The sequence below is a fragment of the Xenopus laevis genome, chromosome 3S (genome assembly GCF_017654675.1).
Source record: "Xenopus laevis strain J_2021 chromosome 3S, Xenopus_laevis_v10.1, whole genome shotgun sequence".
Taxonomy (NCBI): domain Eukaryota; kingdom Metazoa; phylum Chordata; class Amphibia; order Anura; family Pipidae; genus Xenopus; species Xenopus laevis.
In genome coordinates this window covers 104,909,730-104,928,699 of record NC_054376.1, presented here as the reverse complement: position 1 = coordinate 104,928,699, position 18,970 = coordinate 104,909,730, and the positions used below count along the sequence as shown (strand labels likewise).

The following is an 18,970-nucleotide window of genomic DNA, read 5'->3' as shown; positions in this document are numbered from 1 at the left end:
ATTGATAGTCTTCCCCTGCTGTGATATATGGAGAACAATTATAAAGACAGAAGTGTGTGTGTAAGTAAACAAGAAACCATATCATAGGCTGATTTACTGTTTACATTGTTTTATTACATTGTTTCTTTTATCTTGATTTGGTTCTGCCAGGCACTTGGATTCGGCTGAATACGAATCTTGCTGAAAAGGGCCGAATCCTGCCCAAATCCTGAACTGAATTCATGTATTTAGTGCATCTGGAATTCCCCACATTCACAGCACTCATGTTTATAGTTCTTTGTTAGCCTGGGTGAGTGCCACCAGTAATGTACACAAACCCTCAAAGTAGAAGCTTCAATAAAGTACCTATATATTCGTAAGACCCGAGAGTGCGGCTTCTACTTTGGAGGATTTTATATATATATATATATATATATATATATATATATATATATAATATATATATATATATATATATATATATATATATATATATTCCGGATGCACCGACTACATGAATATATGCATTTTATATAGATAGCGAGGCCATTCAATGCCAGAGGTACGCAGTCAATGGTTTGGATATATTACGTCTGACATGACAGTATAGCATCTTAATTTTGAAGTTTTAGTCTCACTTGGGGACCTTTCTCAAGAATATTGTGCAGTAACTTAAATAACCACCCCCAAAAGTGTACTTCTTCTTCTCACCACTGGGTGTCACCATAACAATCTTTCCAAATGTGGTTGTGAAAATTATAAGCAAGCCCTTTGTATTTATGGAGAAAACAACTTACTTACTGAGTTGTTATTGTTTTACCATAATAAATTCAGCCACATGGACATTTGATAACAATTGTGGTATATATATATATCTATATCAAGTGTCCATGTTGCTTAATTTATTGTGGTAAAACAGCTTGAGAGCTTGAGAAACTGTTGCTAAAACAGGAAGCCTTTTTGATCTATGAACTGGATTGTGTGGCCCTCAATGTGTTAAATGGGCAGTCACAACTACATTTCTGCTTGACTTAAAAGTTCTCTACAACATTGAAGTATAACTTTATCTGTGGCATATGTAATTGTATGTATATATATATATATATATATAATACCATATATATAATATCCATCATTTATTATTGTTAGTATTATTATTATGATTCTGCCTAGTGAACTAGTTTAAAGGGGAACTCCACAAAAACTTAACTTAAGCCTTTTGAAAAAGTAAACATAATTTCCAACAACTTTGCAATATACATCAATTAAAAAATATGCAGACTGTTCATGATTTTTAATGGTTTCTGACAGTTCCCTAAGCCTAGCCCCTGCTCTCCTGCTGATCTGTCTGACTACTTTGCTGAGCTGGCTGACTACTGTTACTTTGTATCAACAGCCATCTGTCCTTGGCCTGCATCCTCCAAACCCCACAATTCCTTGCACACATGATTTCAAGGAACTGAACATCCCAGTGCAATGCATTGTGGGTTATGTAGTTCCTGCATGCTGTCTGTAAGCTGTGCAGAAGTTGTTACAATTTGTAACATCAGTGTTTAGTCCCTCCTTCCCTGCCAGGATTTCAAATGATGCAGAAAGAGAAGAACTGTTAAACAGCTGGATTCCAGCATAGAGAATGGCATTTATTCATACTTTTTTGAAAAAAAAACAGGTAACTGTGATGGATATATTAGGGGTTTCTGTCTTATGTGGGCATGTTTATCAAATTTTGGTTTGGAAGCCGGAGTTCCCCTTTAACTAAAAGGCAGTTTGACAGCACAACCCTTATTGATTAGGCATATGTTAAATACCTTTATGTATTGCAATAATAAATTATACAGTACACCACTAAACATAAAGTATAATACTTCTAATACAGACTGAGTACTTGAGTAGTAGTTAAAGCCAACTGTAATATATTTCTCATACAGAACAAAATTGTTGAATAGACTTTGATTTGTCCTATGTAAATGCAGCAGTTTTTAGGACACGGAGCCTACAGCAGGCAGTTTAGATCCTCTTCTCTTTCTTCAGTCTGCAATGCCTGACTCACCCTATACCAGAACACGCAGGTGGCATTTCTCTCTCTTGGCCATATTAAGTACGTCTTCTTTTTTATAACTTTCCTTATCTGGTGGTAGGGGGAAAGCTGGTGATCAGGAATTTGTTCCAGAAACAACAGAATCAGAACATCTGTATGTTCTTCAAAGAGACGGAAACTGGCCAACTGGATTTCTTTTGAACACCATTCACTCTCTAAATAGTGCCTGCTGATAACGCAGATGGTTTTCCTGCTGCTGTAGATGCCATCAACAATGTTATCAACTATAGCTTTGCCTGGTTCAAAGTCTCTGTGATGGAGACAAAGCCTCCAGTTATATCTCCCTTCTAGATTAGGAACAAGTTGACCGAAGACCCATTTCTCGTCATGGCAGTTGTAAGATATGAAAGCATCATATTTACATTTTCGTTTCTTCCCTTGCCACTTTCTGTTATAGAGATAAGCAAGGGTAATGTAGTAGGCATAAATCACGTGCCATCTCCAAAAATTCCAAACAGTTGCAGAAATCAAAAAAGTAGAGATGAACAGGGTTGAAGTAAGAAACAAAATAAAAGTATCGTCTAACCTACAGGAAGAAATTTTGAAAGCTGAAAGTTTGGTATTCTTTGCAGCTGGTGGATAAGCACATGTGTACTCATAGAAATGAAGGACTTGGGTTTTGGTATCATTGTATACCCAGTCTATAAACCACTGATTGTCACAGTTGCATGTCAGTGGGTTGTTACGGAGGTCCAAGAATCTCAGAGATGGCAAAGCTGCATGTTGTTGAGCAGTGAATGAATTCAGCTGGTTACCTTCTGCACGGAGAAGCATTAGATGGGTCATATTTGAGTGAATAAGAAAATCCAGTGATTCCAAATGAGTTTGACTTATATGAAGTTCCGTGAGATATTGAGCATTTTTTAACAAAAATGGATCAAGACTCTTGAAGGGATTTTCACTGATATCAAGTTCTTTCAGCCATGGAGTGTATGAAAATGTTCTCGAGTCAATGCTAGACAAGGCTAAATGGCCTGCATGGATCTTTTCTAATGCTACCAGACCTTCAAAGAAGTTGATAGGTAAATTCTGCATTCCGTTGTGACCTTGACTGTTCAGGGTGATCATCTTTAAAGACTTTAATGGAAAGAATGGTACAGTATCAAGAAATTTTGAAGAATCGTAGTAAAGATAGTTGCCAAAAAGTTGTAGCTCATGAAGCGATCCCAAACCTTGGAAAGTCATATTGTGGAGTGTGTTCCTTGTTATCTTGTTACTACCCATTATCAACGTGTACAGGTTGTCAAGACCATAAAAGGCACCAGGGTCTATCACCTCTATCTGATTGTCGGCAAGATTGAGATGCTTTAGAAGGGTTAAATACTCAAAAGTATGGATTGAAAGAGAGCTTAATTTATTCTTACTGAGTGTGAGCCTCTGCAGCATGGATAAACTAGATGCAAAAGAATGAGTAATATCTAAAAGATAATTTTCTCTCAGATTCAAGTCTTGGAGACTCCAGTTTCCTTGTGCTGAGGCAGTAAAAAATGTCATTTTATTTCCAGATAAGTCAAGTTCCTTTAAAGTGCTGTTAGACTTATTTAAAGTGACCTCATTTAGATGGTTGTAACTGAGGTTCAGCTTTTGCAAGGAGGTCATCAAAGGAAGATCACCAGGTAGAGCATCTAGTGAATTATTGGCTAGAGACAGCTCTCTGATAGAGGTAAGATGCTGAAAAGTAGACCCAGGTGCATGATGCACTCTATTGTGAGCTAAATCTAACACTTTCACAAAACTGCAGTTTTGAAATGTATTGTTTTTAAATTCTGTATACCAGTTACCCATAAGTTTGAGTATTTGAAGCTCTGGGTTTCTAAGGCATAGCTCTTGGATAAGATTATCAGAGTCTGTTAGGTTTAAGTAACCTAGGTTCAGTTCTTCAAGAGAGCTACATGATAGATTTTTAATTATATCCATTATAGCTGATGGTTTTATAGTATTCCCTTTAATATTTAACTTCTTCAGCCCCCTCAAGAAGCAAGGTTCTTTAACATACCATAAAATGGGCCGCTGAGTGAAAGATATATCCAGGGTAGTAAGGTTCTGTAAGATATTGGTTGTGAAACTGATAACTGAAAATGGATTTCTGGATGCATCAATTGATTGAAGGGAGGCAGAAACATTTACTATGTCCTCAGTGGAAAATGTTTGTAGGCTACAGTTTGCTATATTTATCTCCCTGAGGGTCCTGATTTGAAAAACCGGGTTTAGAGACTTCAGTTGGTACAAACTGTTGAAGGAAAGACTGAGGGTTTTAAGGTTGAACAAATGTGAAAAAGCCTTGGACTCTATGGTAACAATATTGTTATTATCCAGTAAAAGAGTGCTTAGGTTTTGCAATCCTTTGAATGTGTGACTTGACAGAGAGCCAATCCTGTTTCTCGTAAGGTTGAGAAGCTCCAGAGCAGCCATTTTGCTAAAGGTACCATTCTCTATATATTGGATACAGTTGTCAGAAATGTTCAGTTTTTGAAGGATAGTAAGATTATGGAAGTCTGCTTGATTTATGGACTTGATATTATTCTGGGAAAGGTCGAGCATGAAGGTGAGCACTGGAAGCTGTGGTGGGACCTTGGATAAATTCCTATTGTAGCAGAGAACCTTCAGATTGTACTGCCTGTGAACTTCACAGCCTTTAATTGCATATGAGCCGCCCCTTGTAACCAAATGAAACAGCACAAGGCAATTTAATAATGGAAACCACATCTTAAACTGCAGCTTCAGCCAAATGATACAATTAGCTATAGATACACACGGTGCTACTAGGAGGACTATTGTGTGGAAGCCAAACAACTGCCACAAATATTTCTTTTGTTTTTATACAAATGTAGGTGACTTGGATCTTGTTTACTGTTGCGGATGGAGATGCAACTCTGTTCCCTGTTGAAAGAAAGAAATATTTATTGCATTACAGGACTCTAGTTCTCTTTTCATATGAATTACAACATATTAATCTTCTATGAAGCTAAATAAAAGGAACTATATAGTGTATAGCAGATATTTGGTAACACTGTGCTTTTCCCATCTAGTCATATAAACTTCATCAAAGCAAGGGGGTTGTGATCAAATAAAGAACTTAGATGAAAAGAACATCCATGGATTCAGATATAATCTTTTAACTGACACAGATGAATGTGCAAAGTGAATTTTGAGTCCGTTTCGAATATAGTTACATAGTTAAGTTGAAAAAGTTCAACCCCTCCAAATGAAACCCAGCATCCATACATACAGACACTCAAAGAGACCCCTCCATACACTCACATAAACTATATATTAAACCCATATCTAATAGATTTTAGTATCACAAAAGCCTTGGATATTATGTCTGTCCAAGAAATCATCCAAGCCATTCTTAAAGGCATTAACTGAATCAGCCATCACAACATCACCCGGCAGTGCATTCCACAACCTCACTGTCCTGACTGTGAAGAACCACCTACAATGCTTCAAATAAAAAGTTATTTTCTTCTAGTCTAAAGGGGTGGCCTCCATGCGCTGATCTATTTTATTTGAAAAAGATCTACTATTTGTCTATAATGTCCTCTAATGCAATCAACAGTTGGCCCCTTAAAGAGGATCTGAACCCAAAAGATTTATTGATGTTTGAATTACTCCTCTGAGAATATTTAACTTTACATTATTATTCAATTTTTTTGTGGTTTTGTAGATATATGAAGATAATAGTGTCAGCGACCCCAACAACCCTTGTGTTAACTGTCAGTTGTTGACTCTCTGATTTCAGTCTAAAAATGTGAATAACCATAAAATTGTAAATGTAAACTGTAAATATTTAAGACTTTTAAAGACTATTTAAGCTTTCCAGCACTGCCAAGACAAATTTCTTTGATAAGTCCTGACCACCTGCTATACGTTACATCATTATGCATGGGACATGTGGCAAATGGTTTTGGCTCACCAATAGTGGCTTAACGTTGCATGGCCTCTCTCCCCAAAAAAAAACTGGAGGAGCTCGGCAACCCCCATCCCTGCCCCTTGATGGCTTGCTCGCATGCACTGATTAAAGTGACCTACCTAGTAAAGCACCTACCTGGCCCACTTTCAACCTGCCCACTCACTTGCCTGCTTGCGTCCCCTGCTTGCACTGGGAAGGTAAGATTGTGGCATGGGAGGGGGGCTTTAGTAAAGCTAAAGAGGAAGCAGACCCTGTGATCTGGTCCCCCCGGTTCCCTGGGCCCTCTATGAGGTCAGCTTCCTCTATAGTATTAATCCACTCTTCTCTATTAAATTGACATGCTCCCAAAACTTCAAAAACATCTGCAAGACCCCCTTGGAACCATTGCTGCATGTGGGGTGAACCAATATCCTCAACCTGGAGTGGGAAACAGTTTTAACATGCCCTGCATGTCCACCATCCAATAACTGGTCATGGGATAACATAGATGTGCTCAGAGGAAACCTGTGACTGTCATGAACTGAATTAAAAGGAAAAAAACTACAACATGGCCAAAGGCTATACACGAACTACTGTATGTGCAGCATATAAAAGTAAAAGTATAAAGCATTTCCAATTTCTGTGGTTACCAGCGTTATAAGGGTTTATTTTACCTTGTGACATTCACTGCCCTTTAGGAACATATTATATGCCACAATATCCCACAATGCATATTTTTGGCTGCTGAACAAAACTCAGAGGATTACTGTATTTCTACCTGTGAGGTTAACCTCAAAAGTGCCTTGTTCTGCAGTCTGCTTCTCTGAGATGTGTCACAAAGTAAAAAAAAAAGTGAATGCCAACAGCTGTATATACAATATATATATATAAACTATGTTATCACATAATTGGGCTTGGGGCAGTAATAAACACTGATCACTGACTCATAGTACCGTGATTCTGGGGACATATGTGCTTTTTTCAGGAAACATAGTTGAAATCAGCTGTCTTTTGTTTCTGATTCCTTTAGGTGAATATACACAAAATATATGAATCTGTCTGTGGGAACTCACGTGGTCCCCAAATGAGCCCATAAAATATAGATTTGGAAGAATAAGTTATCTTTCATTTGGACTTGGGCACTACTGTTGCATTTAGACTAAATCTGAAAGATAAGATATAGTAATTTAAAACTAAGGTTATAGTTAACCCATATGATAGAGTCCATTTTTTGGAACCCGCAACCTGCAATCCGCAAACCGGACCTGCAACTCGCATTCTTACCCGCTTGGACCAGCTAACCGACCCGACACAAAGTACCTTATCCGCAAACCGGACCCGCTGACCTTCAAGAATCAGGAAGTGCTGTCGTTGTAAACCGGAACTGACATCATTGGAAGTAGGTGTGATCAGAAAAAAGGAGTAATCGCTATTGAGAAGACCCGCAGCCCGACCCGCGACCTGAAAACCCGCGACCTGCCGAGTAACGCAGGTTTTTTCGAGTAACCCGCGGGTACCCGACCCGCTGCAGGACTCTACCATATGACATATAATTTTTGCTGTTGGTGAATGCCCTTTAGGGCCATTCCATATTTATTTATGTGTTTGAGTAAAGATCACTCCTTTTTGTCAGAAAAAAGAAGGTTAAAAGAGGCCATCTAACCCACTGATGCCCATTTATACTGTATCTCCTGAGAAATAGTTTTCATAACATTAAGATTGCCACAAGTAAAACCTATTACTTGCAGTAAAACCAGACTGCAGCTATATTGGCATCTAAGATCCTAAATCTGCTGCTCTAGGCACAAGCCCTTGGGTGCCACTATAGAAATGACTGTACTGCATGGTGTGTGATTGAGCGTCATTGATATTTTGTCCACCAGTATTTTTCTGCCTAGAGAGAAAACCCTTAGTGTGACATTGGCTTTAGAGAGTTAGTGCAGATCAGGCTTGGCTACCAGTGATGTAAGTACTTACCACACAAGTAAACTTCCCCTTGCTCCATCCTACAGCCTGACCAACTCTGAGTCATCACTTTACAGGAGTATGAGAATAACTGCCTAAGTAACCCTTTCCTTGCCTCTTTCACTTGTAGAAACCTAGAGCACAGTTTGCACAGAGGATTGCTAAGGGTGCAAAGGCATTAATAAAAAACAGAAATAGAAATCCCAGAGAGTCCTCCAACTTCTGCATAACAGACAGGACAGTTCTTAAAGAACTTCATGACAATACACATATCACCATCCGCCAAGCGGACAAAGGTAGGTCAGTAGTAGTTATGAACACCACTGACTATATTCTTGAAGCCACATGACAACTATCTGACATTGACACCTACACTAAAGTAAGTAGTAATCCTACGTTGTAATTTCAATCAGAACTTGCCAGCCTTGTTAAATTTGGTGTTTCCTTGGGGGTTGTAGATATAAAAGATATGTCTTTTTTACTCTGGGAATTTCCCATTATTCCAATCTTCCATCCCTTCCCAAAAATTCATAAATCTTTATCACACCCCCAAAGTAGACCAATAGTGTCTAGCATTGGTTCCCTTAAAGGGATACTGTCATGGGAAAACATGTTTTTTTCAAAACGCATCAGTTATTGGTGCTGCTCCAGCAGAATTCTGCACTGAAATCTATTTTTCAAAAGAACAGATTTTGTTATATTCAATTTTGAAATCTGACATGGGGCTAGACATATTGTCAATTTCCCAGCTGCCTCCAGTCAGGGCCGGATTTACATAGTTGGCGCCCCTAAGCCCACTACCGTTCGTCGCCCCTGTCCCTTCCAGGGGGACAGGAGCAATGGGGATTGGCGCACAGCAAATTTTAAAAATTATTGTATCTCCAGCGCATTCCCAGTGTTTTAGGTTTTCACAAATCCAAGCCTGCCTCCAGTCATGTGACTTGTGCTCTGATAAACTTCAATCACTCTTTACTGCTGTACTGCAAGTTGGAGTGATATCGCCCCCCCCCCAGCAGCCAAACAACAGAACAATAGTAAGGTAACAAGATAGCAGCTCCCTAACACAAGATAACAGCTCCCTGGAAGATCTAAGAACAGCACTCAATAGTAAAAGCCAAGTACCACTGAGACTGATTCAGTTACACTAAGTAGGAGAAATAACAGCCTGACAGAAAGTAACTCCATCCTAAAGTGCAGGCACAAGTCATATGACTGGGGCAGCTGGGAAACTGACAAAATGTCTAGCCCCATGTCTAAAAAATCTGTTTGCTCTTTTGAGAAATGGATTTTAGTGCAGAATTCTGCTGGAGCAGCACTATTAACTGATGTGTTTTGGAAAAAACATGTTTTTCCATGACAGTATCCCTTTAATGAGGGTCTTGCCATTTGGGTTGACATCCCACATGCTAAAGGTTTGGAGGCCATTATGTGTATGTGTCAGGGAGCCGGGAGCCCCCTCTGGGGAGTAGTCCGGATCTAGGAGGAAGCCCCTCAGGAGGGATCAGGATCGTGGTATCCAGGGATTAAGCAGAAAGGGTAATCGGGTTCAGGCTACAGGTCACAAGGCAGGCAGAATATAATCAAAGTCCAAAGTCCAGGCAGGGGGTCAATAGCAGGCAGAGAATCAGCGAAGTCCAGGTCCAGGCAAAGGGTCACAACAAGGAATCAGGCAGATATAAGTAGGGAAAACAGCAAGGGAACCCAGGAAACTCTCAGGGAACAGAATCCTATTTTCGGGCGCCATCTTGGCGTCTCAGGCGTCCTTTTATGTTTGAATTTGGCGCCCTTGCGCCAGCGTCAGCGCGCCTGCGACCGTCGCGCCGCGCTGACGTCACGGCGCCGGCGTCGGAACCCACGTGGGTTGACTGGGCGCCGCCATCTTGAATCCTTCGCCGCCGGGAGCGGACGCGACTCCTCGCGCTCCCGGCGGTCTTGACAGTACCCCCCCCCTCACGGGGGGCCTCAGGACCACCGGGACTTGGTTTCTGGGGAAACTTGGAGTGGAAGTCTCTTACCAAACGAGGAGCATGCACATCACGATGTCCCTCCCAAGAGCATTCTTCGGGGCCAAAGCCCTTCCAATGGATGAGGTACTGAAGGGACCCTCTGGAGATTCTGGAATCAAGGATTCTCTCCACCTCGAATTCTTGTTGACCCTCCACAGAGACAGCAGGAGGAGGAGATTGGACACCAGAGAAACGGTTGGAGACGGTGGGCTTCACCAGGGAGACGTGGAACACGTTGGGGATTCTCATCTCTGGTGGGAGTTGAAGTCTGATGGCTACGGGGTTAATTATCTCCAAGATGGGGAACGGACCCAGGAACTTCGGACCCAACTTGGGAGATGGCACCTTCAAGCGAATATTCCTGGAAGAGAGCCAGACATTATCACCCACCTTGTAGGGAGGAGAGGGCCTTCTACGGCGATCCGCGAAAGCCTTGTGGACTAGAGCACACTTCTCCAGATTAGACTTGGTTGCAGCCCAAATAGCAAGCATATGGGCTGTCAGATCATCTGCAGCCGGGACGTCCGACAACACGAAGTCCTGAGGAAAGGCTTGAGGGTGCTGTCCATACACACCATAAATGGAGACCTTCCTGTGGAGGAATGACATGCATTATTATGAGCAAACTCTGCCACGGAGGAGGTCAGACCAATCGTCCTGGCAAAGAGACACGTGGTTCCTCAGGAACTGTTCTAAGGCTTGGTTCACACGTTCAGCTGCCCCATTCGTCTGCGGGTGGTAGGCAGATGAAAATTTAAGTGTTATTCCCAAGTCTTTACATAGAGAACGCCAGAACTTGGCGGTAAACTGGGTGCCTCTGTCGGAGACGATCTCCACCGGAAAACCATGCAGGCGGAAGATGTACTTAATAAAGAGTTGGGATAATTCCACCGCAGAGGGTAACTTCTTCAAAGGGATGAAATGGGGCCATTTTGCTGAAGCGGTCAATTGACAACCCAGATCACAGTATTCCCACCGGAGGGAGGAAGTTCGACAATAAAGTCCATAGAGAGGTGCGTCCACGGAACGAGAGGGAACCGGCAAAGGCTGTAACAACCCGCTGGGGCGGGAATGGCTAGGCTTAGAAGTGGCACAGACATTACAAGCAGCCACAAAGTCCTTTACATCCTTGCGGATATCAGGCCACCAGACTAGGCGCCTCAAGAGTTCAAGGGTCTTGGCCGGACCAGGATGTCCAGCTTGTCTGGAGCAGTGGGTTTGTTGCAGGATGGCCAGGCGAAGTTCTGGAGGGACGAAGGCCATGCCAATCGGAGTATCTTGAGGAGCCGAGGACTGCCCAGCCAGAATCTGGTCGGCAAATTGGGGATACAGAGAGGCAATGATCTTGACTGGTGGAATGATTGGCTCCTGCCTCTCAGGGTCACGATCCACCGGAGTGAAGCTACGAGACAAGGCATCGGCTTTCAGATTCTTGGAACCTGGGCGATAAGTCAAAACAAAGTTAAAACGGGAAAAGAAAAGGGCCCACCTGGCTTGTCTGGGATTTAGCCTCTGAGGGACTGTATAAACTCCAGATTCTTGTGATCTGTGAAAATCTGGACAGGAATTTCAGAGCCCTCCAGGAGGTGACGCCATTCTTCAAGGGCAAGCTTGACTGCTAAGAGTTCTCGATTTCCGACATCATAGTTCTGCTCTGCGGATGAGAACTTCTTGGAGAAAAACGCACAGGGGTGCAATTTTCCATCAGTGGAGTGTCTCTGAGACAGGATAGCTCCGGCTCCGACTTCAGAAGCATCGACTTCGATGCAGAAGGGTAGTGCAGGATTGGGATGTCGGAGAACAGGAGCGGACGTGAAGGCCTCTTTCAAGGACTGAAAGGCTTCTATGGCGGATTGAGGCCACAGGCTGGGTTTACCCCCTTTCCGGATGAGGGCCAGGATAGGTGCAATGCGGGAAGAGAACCCCCGGATGAACTGTCGATAATAATTAGCAAATCCGATGAACCTCTGGATTGCCTTGGTACTCAGTGGGAGAGGCCACTCCTGGATGGCCGACACCTTCACGGGGTCCATCTCAAATCCCTCTGGAGAGATAATGTATCCTAGGAAGGGGATCTTGGATACCTCGAAGACACACTTCTCCAACTTGGCGAAGAGAGAGTTCTTCCTCAGACGAGAGAGTACCTCCTTCACCTGGGAGCGATGACTTTCAAGGTCCTTGGAAAAGATCAGGATGTCGTCCAAGTATACGACTACGAACCTTCCTAGGAAGATCTCGGAACACATCATTAAACAAACTCTGGAAGACGGCAGGGGCATTGCATAGGGCCGAAGGCATAACGAGATATTCATAGTGCCCATCCCGAGTGTTGAATGCCGTCTTCCATTCGTCACCCTCCGGATGCGAATGAGGTTGTAGGCCCCCCGGAGATCCAACTTGGAGAAAATCTTTGCCCCTTTCAGCTGGTCAAAGAGCTCGGCAATCAGGGGCAGGGGGGTACCTGTTCTTCACGGTGATCTTATTCAGACCCCGATAGTCTATACAAGGCCGAAGGCCTCCGTCCTTCTTCTCCACAAAGAAGAACCCAGCCCCTGCAGGAGAGGTAGAAGGGCGGATAAACCCCCGCTGGAGATTTTCTTGGATGTACTCCTTCATAGCTGTAGTCTCTGCAGGAGAGAGAGGGTAGGTGCGCCCTTCTGGGGGGCATAGCTCCTGGCAGGAGTTCAACCGGACAATCGTAGGAGCGATGTGGGGGGAAGGAACTCTGCCGACTTTTTACAAAACACATCGGAAAATCCCTTGTAAGTGGAGGGCAAAGTCTTTAATTCCGCAGAGGAGACATTCACCTTCTCGAGGGGTTTTGACGGAAGGCAATGTTGCAGGCAAAATAAACTCCAACGAGAGATCTGCCCAGTGGACCAGTCTATGGTGGGGTTATGCAGACGTAACCACGGAAGACCCAATATTACTGGAGTAGAAGGACAGGGGATGATGAAGAATGAAGTTTTTCTTGATGCAGCGCCCCAACTTGTACAGATAGTTCCGCCGTGAACTTTGTGACGAATTCAAACTCTAGGGGTTTGTCATCTATGGCGGTAATTCGCAGGGGTGAATAGGAATAATGGAAGCAGGGGAATCTTCATGCGTTCGGCAAAAAAGGCATCCATGAAATTGCCATCCGCTCCGGAGTCGAGGAAGGCCCTTTCGAAGATAGACTTACTTGCCAGGTGAATCTGCAAAGGAAGAAGAAGTCTGCGTGAACTTTCTTGATACTTCTCCCTGAGGACCTCGAGTGATGCCCCCTACATGAGAAACCTGAGACATACCTCGGGGTACAAAACTCTTGGCTTTGGCAGGACAGGCGTTGGCAAAATGGGAATGCCCACCACAGTATAAACAGAGACCTGCCATACGTCTTCGGAGTCTTTCCTGCTCGGAGAGGCGAGTCTTTCCTACTTGCATAGGTTCCTCCAAGGGGGACGTCGACACATGAGTCACAGGAACAGCGGGTGTTTGCAGAATCGGCCTTTGAAAGCGAGGGGCCAACAAGGGAGAAAATCGTCTGCTGCGCTCTCTCTCCACCTGGTGCTCTCTGAGACGAGTGTCCACTTTAATGGATAGAGCGATCAGCCCTTCCAGGGTGTCAGGAGTCTCTCTGGAGACGAGATCATCTTTGATGCGGATGGATAGGCCTTGGTAGTATACAGCCTTGTAAGCGTCATCACACCAGGAAGTCTCCGCCATCAGTGTTCGGAAGTCTATAGCATAGTCATTGACACTGCGGCTTCCCTGCCGGAGCTGCAAGAGACGGGCAGGGGCGTTCGTAACCCGACCTGGAGCATCAAAGATTAAACGAAAAGCTTGGAGAAAGTCTTTAACATCAAAAGTCAGCGGGGAATTCTTCTCCCAAAGAGACGTTGCCCACTCCAGTGGCTTGCCTTCCAATCGAGACATCACATACCCCACCTTGGAACGCTCACTAGGAAACTGTGTGGGTTGGAACTCAAATTGAATTTGGCATTGCGTGGCAAACCCCCTGCAGGCTTGTGGGTCCCCACTGAAGCGAGGGGGAGGTGGAATGCGAGGCTCACCTGTCGGGTAGCTTGCGTTCGTAGGGGCTGCCGCCATGGGGGGATCTCCAGTAGGTGGAGCAGTGGAAGGCTCAGAAGGCACTTGAGCTAGCAGGACATCGAGTGCTTGCCCAATGCGAACCTGCTGGTTTTCGTAGTCCTCCATGCGGGATGCCAGTCCGCGGAGCGCTCGTCCGACATGAGGTGTGGCTTCCTCAGAAGGATCCATGGCCCGAAAATAATGTCAGGGAGCCGGGAGCCCCCTCTGGGGAGTAGTCCGGATCTAGGAGGAAGCCCCTCAGGAGGGATCAGGATCGTGGTATCCAGGGATTAAGCAGAAAGGGTAATCGGGTTCAGGCTACAGGTCACAAGGCAGGCAGAATATAATCAAAGTCCAAAGTCCAGGCAGGGGGTCAATAGCAGGCAGAGAATCAGCGAAGTCCAGGTCCAGGCAAAGGGTCACAACAAGGAATCAGGCAGATATAAGTAGGGAAAACAGCAAGGGAACCCAGGAAACTCTCAGGGAACAGAATCCTATTTTCGGGCACCATCTTGGCGTCTCAGGCGTCCTTTTATGTTTGAATTTGGCGCCCTTGCGCCAGCGTCAGCGCGCCTGCGACCGTCGCGCCGCGCTGACGTCACGGCGCCGGCGTCGGAACCCACGTGGGTTGACTGGGCGCCGCCATCTTGAATCCTTCGCCGCCGGGAGCGGACGCGACTCCTCGCGCTCCCGGCGGTCTTGACAGTATGTTACAGAATTCAGAAATTTATTCACACAAATGTATTTGCTTTTTGCTTTTGAATTCTTATTGATCCATAATTATTTTTATTTTGATGGGTCATATTATCTCCAGAGACGTGGAGCAGCAATGGGTGCTGCGTTCTCACCATCCTATGCTAATCTTTACATGGGCTGGTGGGAACGCACCCACGTATTTGGAGATACAAATCCTTGTAGCGACTGTATCATTTGGTATGGTCCCTACATTAACAATCTTATATTCATTTGGTCTGGGTCTTCAGAAAAACGAAATACTTTTTTGGATTATCTAAATACCAATTCCTTAAATGTATCGTTTCAATCAAAATCCTGCAACCATAGAATTCTTGGATAGCACACTAATGGGTAAATTGCGCACAGGCAGGATTGAAACCAAACCCACTGCTGTCAATACTATTTTAAGAGCAGATAGTTGTTACCCTTGACAAACCAAAATGAGCATCCCGTTCAGTTAGCTCCTTAGTTTTAGACGCATTTGTTCAACAATCTAATTATACGATGAACAATCAGATATTCTCCAACTAAAATTGACTGACAGAGGTTATCCTGCTGATATTGTCGAATCGGCTTATCTCAAGGCACGTTCATGTAATAGGAACAGTCTTATTTCAAGCACTAAACAAAAGAACAGAATAACGTCAGATGATAGCAAAAAAGATGGAGATAGTAATACCCCAATTTATTACAATACAGAATAAAGTAATGAATATAATGATATCTGCCAATCTCCCAATTCTTTATAATGATCCAATACTAAAAGAAATTTTGTCCAACAATCCTTTAAAATTTGTATCAAGGAGATCTCCTACATTGGGTAAGATATTATCCCCAAGTTTAGCATCTAGTCCAGCTTTACCTTCCTCGGATAGCTGGCTGAAGACTAGGGGTACCTACAAATGTGGGAGATATCCTTGCAAAACAAGCAATGTAATCACAATTAGTTCAAATTTCAAATTGAACATTACTGATAAAATTTACAAAAATCAAATGTACAATAACTGCTGCAGCAACCATGTGTATTTATTGGAATGTAAATCGTGCTTAAAACAATATGTTTGACGTACTATTCGTCCTCTTAAAGATAGAATTAGGGAGCATTTGTCAGCCATAGAGAAACATGATATTAATTTCATATAGGCAGACATTTTAGTACATGCAGTAATCGGGGTAATTCGGATTCAGGGGTAAAAATTATTTAAAAAGTATGTGCCCCCTGAGAGGGGGGACCTACTATGTATAGTAAACACCCATGAGGCATATTGGATATTGACCCTCAATACACGTAGCCCCCAGGGTTTAAATACCAGATTCAATATCTCCTATTTTGTATAAACACAATCCAATTGTTTTGAATATATTTGGCTGTCTCTTTGTTCTGTTTTTTTTTACTAACTTTTCATTTTTAACTTCACTATTTGGAATGACCTTATGTGTATATCACTTTATACTCCCTGTAGGCTAATTAAATATAATATGCCCCTTTTTTCTGTGGCTATGTAACCTCAATTTGAGAATACACCAACAGATGTCACTATTGTCCTCGGCTATATATAGTGCCATTTTCCCCAGAGTTCCCTTATGCTTATGATTAAGGGTGCTTCCCGCCCGAAACGCGTCAAGCAGCGTGCACAACTTGTCTTCTTTTTAAACTATGGACGAATAAAGATTTATGATGCAGAACCACTTTTTCTTATCTTCTGCAAAGGCATTGTGTTTGGGCAACATGGCCGAAACATGGCCGAATAAGTAACATGACTGGGCAATTAATATCAGCGGGTATAATTTGTTTCAGAGGGACAGAGGCAACAAAAAGGAGGAGGGGTATGTCTGTTTGTTAAGTAGTTTTTAAAGCCAATATAAAGGAAGAAGTGATGATGGAAATTGAGGGCCTGAAGCCTTATGAGTAGAGCTTTTTGCCAATATTAATTGTAGAAGTATGCTATAGACCCCCTTATGTAAGTAAAGAGGAAGCGGCTAAACTCCTGTTGCAAATGGAAAAGCCTGCTAGTTTGGAGCAAGTAATGGGGGATTTTAATTTGTAGGGTTGGTGCCCTATAGTTACACTACTGTCCCAGAGGGTTCTGCATTGGGTCCACTTTTATTAACTTGTTCATTTATGACTAAGGGGAGGGTATTGTAAGTAATATATCAGATTAGGCGGGTGGGAAGTTTTTTCTTTTTCCGGCTGCCAGCTGGAGCCTTACTAAAGGCAATCAATGGCCTTGCACCGCACACTCCAGCACCTTTTTTGTGTTTGGTTTGAGCACCCTGGATGGGGTCATAGTCCTTTGGCTGGACCCCAGGCCATGACACGCCCTGGTGGAAGCTTCAGCAGAACTCAGGGTAGACGGGACTCCCCCTAGCTTCGGCGAAGGGGAGTCCAAATGACCCCAAACCCCTTCGGGGGGGCAGGTTGGTGAGCCCCTCCATAGCTTCAGCGAAGGGGGACCCATCCGTTCAAGCTGTTCGCTGGGACACTTGGGCAACGGAGCCCATGCCTTCGGGTAGGACTCGGAAGGATGATTCAGTATCATCAGTGTTTGCAGATGACACAAAACTATGCAACCCAATTCATTCCATCCAGGATGTGGCATCCTTGCAACAGGATCTTGACAAACTGGCAATCTGGGCAGCTACGTGGCAAATGAGATTCAATGTTGATAAATGTAAGGTCATGCACCTGGGATGTAAAAATATCCAAGCAACTTATTCCCTTAATAGGACTGCACTAGGCAAAGCCATTATGGAAAAGGACCTTGGAGTCATTGTAGATGATAAACTTGGCTGAAGCAAGCAATGCCAGACAGCAGCATCAAGGGCAAATAAAGTCTTGAGCTGTATTAAAAGGGGCATAGATTTGCAGGATTCATTTGTGGGACACAGTATTAAACGCCTTAGCAAAATCCAAATAGATCACATCTACTGCTACCCACTGTCCAGCATCTTACTTACCTCATCACAAAAAGCAATCAATTTTTATTACATGACCTATCCTTCATAAAGTCATGCTGATTGCTGCTCATAAAGCCATTCACTAGGACAAGATTTTGAATGTGATCCCTTAACAAGACTTTAAATAATTTGCCCACCACAGATGTCAGACTTACTGGCCTATAATTGCCAGGCTGAGATCATAATCCTTTTTTAATTATTGGAATGACATCAGCTTTTCTCCAATCAAAAGTTACCATACCAGATGAATCAGAGAAAATCAGAATTAGGGGCCGGTATAAAACCGAACAAAGCTCTTTTAGAACCCATGGTGGTATTCTATCTGGCCCTGGTGCCTTGTTTACATTAATTTGTATTAATAATATCCTGAGTCAGCCTAGATTGAGCAGCTATGAAGTGAGCCTGGGAACTCAGACTTCTCTATTGTATACACTGAAGAAAAGAACTGATTTAGCACATTTGCCTTTTCTGTATCTGTTACAACCATACTGGTACCATTATTTAAAGGAGCAACACTCCCAACCTGCATCTTTTTACTATTAATATACTATTAATATACTTTTTAATATACTTTTTGGAGTTAGTCTTAGCTTCCGCCACAATGCGCTCCTCATTTCTTTGTCTTCCGATTTGCTGTTTTACAACATTTATTATAGTGTTTATATTCATTAAATGCAGCTTTTGTCTCAATAGATTTGTAGTTTTTAAATGCCTTTCTCTTCTTTCCTATTAACTTTACTTCTATATTAAGTCACATAGGGTGATTCTTAGAGCTTCTATGTTTACTTCTTATGGGAATAAATTGAGAACAGTAATGATTTAATATAATTTTAAATGACAAACCACATTTCTGTTCTGTAATTTTAGCTGAAAACATAATGCCCCAATCCATGCTCTGAAGGGCAGCCCTTAAGGCACTAAAATTAGCTTTTCTGAAATTCATGGTTCTTGCCCCAGTGTATATTTGTTTTTTGCACCAGACATTAAATGATATTACATTATGATCACTATTACCTAGGGGTTCAATTACTTGCACATTCGCTATACCTTCTGGGTCATTAGAGATCATTGGATCCGGTAAAGCATTTTTTCTGGTAGGCTCCTCAACAATCTGTGCCAAAAAATTGTCATGCAAGAAGTTGATACACCTGTTCCCATTAACTGATCTGGCAGTACTGTTGCTCCAGTCAATATCTGGGCAATTAAAATCCCCCATTATCATTACTTTACTCAAACTAGCAGACTTTTTCTATTTGCATCAGGAGC

The 18,970-nt window shown here is 42.9% G+C and overlaps 1 protein-coding gene across 1 annotated transcript in view; it reads right to left on the bottom strand.

Moving 5' to 3' along the window:
- Positions 1–1,666: 1,666 nt before the first annotated feature.
- tlr22.S (toll-like receptor 22 S homeolog) overlaps positions 1,667–18,970 on the bottom strand; it is a 34,224-nt gene continuing 16,920 nt past the window's right edge. Inside the window, exon 2 of the mRNA XM_018256139.2 lies at positions 1,667–4,885. Coding sequence (XP_018111628.2) covers positions 1,973–4,885 — 2,913 coding nt within the window. The 3' untranslated portion in view covers positions 1,667–1,972. The remainder of the gene's footprint in view (positions 4,886–18,970) is intronic.